The sequence below is a fragment of the Myotis davidii genome, unplaced genomic scaffold (genome assembly GCF_000327345.1).
Source record: "Myotis davidii unplaced genomic scaffold, ASM32734v1 scaffold100, whole genome shotgun sequence".
NCBI lineage: Eukaryota > Metazoa > Chordata > Mammalia > Chiroptera > Vespertilionidae > Myotis > Myotis davidii.
Genome location: NW_006292691.1, coordinates 73,473 through 76,236, shown reverse-complemented (window position 1 = coordinate 76,236; position 2,764 = coordinate 73,473). Strand labels below are relative to the sequence as shown.

At 62.6% G+C, this 2,764-nt stretch overlaps 1 protein-coding gene across 1 annotated transcript in view; it reads right to left on the bottom strand.

Moving 5' to 3' along the window:
* Positions 1-1,822, bottom strand: part of MPG (N-methylpurine DNA glycosylase) — a 12,081-nt gene extending 10,259 nt beyond the window's left edge. Inside the window, exons 1-3 of the mRNA XM_006766198.2 lie at positions 1,665-1,822; positions 1,264-1,350; positions 1,054-1,161 (exon numbers count right to left, since the gene is read on the bottom strand). Of these exons, the coding sequence (XP_006766261.1) occupies positions 1,054-1,161; positions 1,264-1,350; positions 1,665-1,822 (353 nt within the window). The remainder of the gene's footprint in view (positions 1-1,053; positions 1,162-1,263; positions 1,351-1,664) is intronic.
* Positions 1,823-2,764: the final 942 nt, after the last annotated feature.

Sequence of the window (2,764 nt, the reverse complement as noted above, 5' to 3'; positions counted from 1 at the left end):
TTTGTGGTCTGAGGCCCCACCGCAGGCTGGAAGTGGTGGGTTAAGCATTCCCGCTGTGGCCTGCAGGACAGGCGGGCTGGGAGGGAGAGAAGGTGGAGCTAGGCAGAGGAGGGACCTGGGGCCTGCTCTGTCCCCAGTGTGCCCTGTGCGGGGCGAGAGAGGCATGTGGGAGGATGTCAGTGGAAGTTGGAGGTGAGGACATCCTCAGTATTCTCAAAGGACCAGTGCTGGGGTGAGCTCTGTGCCCTGCTGGGCCAGCTCCTGGCCTGTGGAGGGCCCACCAGCCACCAGAGCCTTGAGAGAAGGGAGAAGCCGCTCTATCAGCACAGAGGCCAGAGCGCTAGCCCCAGCACCGGCTGTGTCCTCTCTCAGGTAGGGATGCACGGCCGCTGTCCCCTCGGAGGGTGGGGGTGTCAGAGTCCATTGGGCAGGGAGGGCAGCTGAAGGAGGTGTGTGTGGGCTGCAGCCTCCCTCCCTGGGCTGTGCTGCCAGTGCAGTTGGGCCCTGGGCCCAGGTACTCACTGGACCCCTCACCATCCCCTGAGACACAGGGAGGGGCAGCTGCCTCAGAAATAGCTACTGACTTCAGGCCCCTGGCTGGCCTGGCCCATTTCGGCCACCTCCCCAAATAGCCAGGGGTTGGTCCCACGATCCTCCAGGCCCCCGCAGCCCTCCACCTCCCAGCCCAGGGACTGGCCTGCTGACTGAGGATTCCAGAGTGGCTGGCAGGGACTCCTCCTCCTGGTCAGGGCTCCCAACCCCTCAGGTCCCAGAGTCAAGTACACAGCCATGGGGGCGGGGGTGGGGGGGCGCAGACACTCAACCATCCTAGTCACCCCCCACAGGCTAGGCAGTTGCAGCTGATTTCCATCTCTCCAGGGCTGGGTGGAGAGGGACTGGAAGCCCGGGGAGCAGGGCTTCCACGTGGGGGCTCCTCCACCGGGGCCTAAGGCAGTGGGGCAGAGTGAGGCAGAGCAGATGCGTGTGCATACGTGTGTCCGTGTGGACTAGGTCCAGGCCTGAGCACACGTGTGTTGGTCCTTCTCTGCTCACACTATCCGGATGCCAGGGTCCCTGCTCAGGAGGCTGGGGTGGGCAGAGACCCTGGGAGTCCTGAGTTTGCCTTCCAGAATATTCCGGGGCCTGCCTTGGGAGCCACACCTGTGAGGAGCAAGGGTTTGCAACAGAGGCTGCTGTGGATCCACTGGAGCTTGGGAAGGGAGGGGCCCGCCGGAGGTCACCCGAATGTGGGAGGCCATTTACCTGTCACCTTCTCTGGGGAGGGAGGATAGAAGGTGCTCCTCAGGGGGTTCTCTGCTGTGAGCCAGCGAGAACTGGCGCTCCCGGCAGCTGTGGGTGAATGTCTGGGTCATGAAGCGGGCCTGGGTGGCACCCTCAGCATCCACTGCGGGAAGGGACCTGCCAGGACTGGGTGCCCAGCCATGACATGCTTTGGAGCTGAGCCCAGGCCCTGGACTCCAGGAGGGCACCGCCGCATACTCTGCCAGCCCAGTCTGGTGGGCAGGGCCTGTTTATCCCTGGCAGGGGTCAAGAATGCTGGGCATGGAGAGACCGTCCTGTCTGGCTGAGAGCCTGGCAAGGGAGGGCTGACGTGTGTGGCCGCAGGAGCCGTGGGCATCAGCACTGGGCAGCCTCCTTCTTGCCTTGTGTCCCCAATGCACCCGTAGCCGCCTCCCTCCACTTGTGAAGGCGTCCCCTCCAGCCCCTCCGGCGCTCTCACTGTGGCCCTGTAGCTGAGAATCACGCCGATACGCCCGTGTTTATAGAGGACCCGGAAGGTGCAGCCACCGCTCTGTCCCATGCTATGGGCGAGGGTACAATCGGAGGGTTCTGTCCCTTGCCCAGGCTGCGGGCCAACCTGTAAGCTGGCTGCAACCTCCCATCGTCAACTTTACTTTCTGTGTAGCCACGGCCCAGCTTGATGTGTGCAGGCGGACGTCGGGCACAGAGAGGGAGCGTGCCCCCTGGTCCCAGACCAGCAAGGGGCCCGAGGACACATCTGTGGGGCCTCTGAGGCCTGAGGGGCGGGGCCTTATGTGCCCAAGGTATTCTGACCTCCGGTGGCCCCAGTGTTGTTTTCTCTGAGGAAAAGAGGGCGACCATTGTACCAACCATCCAGGGGAGTCTGCACCCCTCCACCACTCACAGCTCCTGCTTACACCCTGCCATTGGCACCCCTCCCCCATTCCCTGATCTTTGGGTGACCAGGAGGCACAGACTCCTTCAATGTCAGGAGAGAGGAATGCTGGGAAATTCCCACCAGCAGACTTAGCCTGGAGCCGACTCAGAGAGTGTAGGGATGAGCCCACCAGGGCGGTTGGTGAGCTCTGAAAGGGAAGGGCACAGAGTGGACGCCAGACACTGTGCCGCTGCCTCTGCTCCGAGGGTTTTCGGTGCAGGCGCAGGCCGGCCGGCCGGGGGAGCCTGCTGGGAGAGCGGGCTTTCCGGGTGGGGAGCACCGCGGCCTGGGAAGGGGTGCTGCTCTGCTCCTGCCTGCAGTGAGTGTGGGTGTGCATGGGTGTGTAAACACAGGAATGGAATTGTCTGATGTGGCATGTGCACACGTGTAAATGTCAGAGTGGGCATGACAGTGTATATTGTGTGTAGGAGTAGGTGTGTGTATGAGTGTGTAAACAGGTGTGTGTGGATGAATGAATAGGCAAGCATAACTGTGTAAGTGCATGAATACATGAGCGGGGGGGGGGTGTGAGTGTGAACGTGTGCAGAGCCAGTTGAGCGCTCA